General features: G+C 61.1%; 1 protein-coding gene across 1 annotated transcript in view; it reads left to right on the top strand.

The window, feature by feature from the left end:
- Positions 1 to 756: 756 nt before the first annotated feature.
- The window catches only part of CHLNCDRAFT_140942 (hypothetical protein), a gene marked incomplete at both ends in the record, with an annotated part of 1,473 nt that continues 1,373 nt past the window's right edge, over positions 757 to 856 (top strand). The window contains one exon of the mRNA XM_005850987.1: positions 757 to 762. Coding sequence (XP_005851049.1) covers positions 757 to 762 — 6 coding nt within the window. The remainder of the gene's footprint in view (positions 763 to 856) is intronic.

Here is an 856-nt window from a genome sequence, read left to right as displayed (position 1 = left end):
GTTGCTCTTGCATGACAGGCTCCCTCTGACTACCCATTTCAGCCGTCTGTGTGTTTGCAAGGAATGCGCAAAAGCGCAAGCCAGCAAGTCGCCGCAAACCAGCAAGTCGGCAGCGCACCGCTGCCACACAGCGACCAGGTCGGTGGTTGCAGCACACAGTGTAGGCCCAAGAGCGCGGCCTCCCAGGCACACCTATGCTGCCACATATCCTGGGGAGCAGGGCATGGGGAATGGCCTAGTTCCTGCGCGGCTCCTGGGCAGCGCAAGGAGGCGGCGGCGGAGGCAGGAGGGTGGTAGGGGCAGTAGTGCCTGCCCGGGGTTTGCCCGCACGGGCCTGCCCGGGGCGTCGAGGGTCTGCTCCGGAGCTTGAAACTGGCTCAATGGCTCGAAATCGGCCTCGCAGCCGGGCGAATAATCGTGCTTTCGCGCGCGAGGGCCTGCCTGGCCCTGGCTGCAGAGTCTGCAGCAGACCCCCTTGAAAGGAGTCGTAGATGCAGCGTGGGGGAAGAGGGCAGATCGGGCGGGAATCAAAGAGGTGGAGGAATGTGGGTGGCTGCGGCAGCCGGAGGACACAAAGGCGGCAAAAAGGCTGGCGCCATGTTGGCGCCCCTCAATCTTCGTGGTCTGGCACTCTTTCGCGGCCAATTCGCAACAGAAATGCTCCCAAAGGTCTAATGAGCCGGATCGAGTCTTAAAATGCGGTGCAAGGAAATTACAGTTGCCAACAAGGCAAAACTGAGCGTGAAATGCTGTGAAATGAGTGTGCCAAACACCAGTATGGTCGGGATCCGGAGGCCTTCGCCTTCTTCGCTACGCTACGAAAGGCAGGCCAAAAAGCGGGCAACATGACGCCCGG

The sequence above is a fragment of the Chlorella variabilis genome (genome assembly GCF_000147415.1).
Source record: "Chlorella variabilis unplaced genomic scaffold CHLNCscaffold_3, whole genome shotgun sequence".
Lineage (NCBI taxonomy): Eukaryota > Viridiplantae > Chlorophyta > Trebouxiophyceae > Chlorellales > Chlorellaceae > Chlorella > Chlorella variabilis.
The sequence above is the reverse complement of the archived record's forward strand: the minus strand, read 5'-3'. Positions and strand labels throughout refer to the sequence as shown.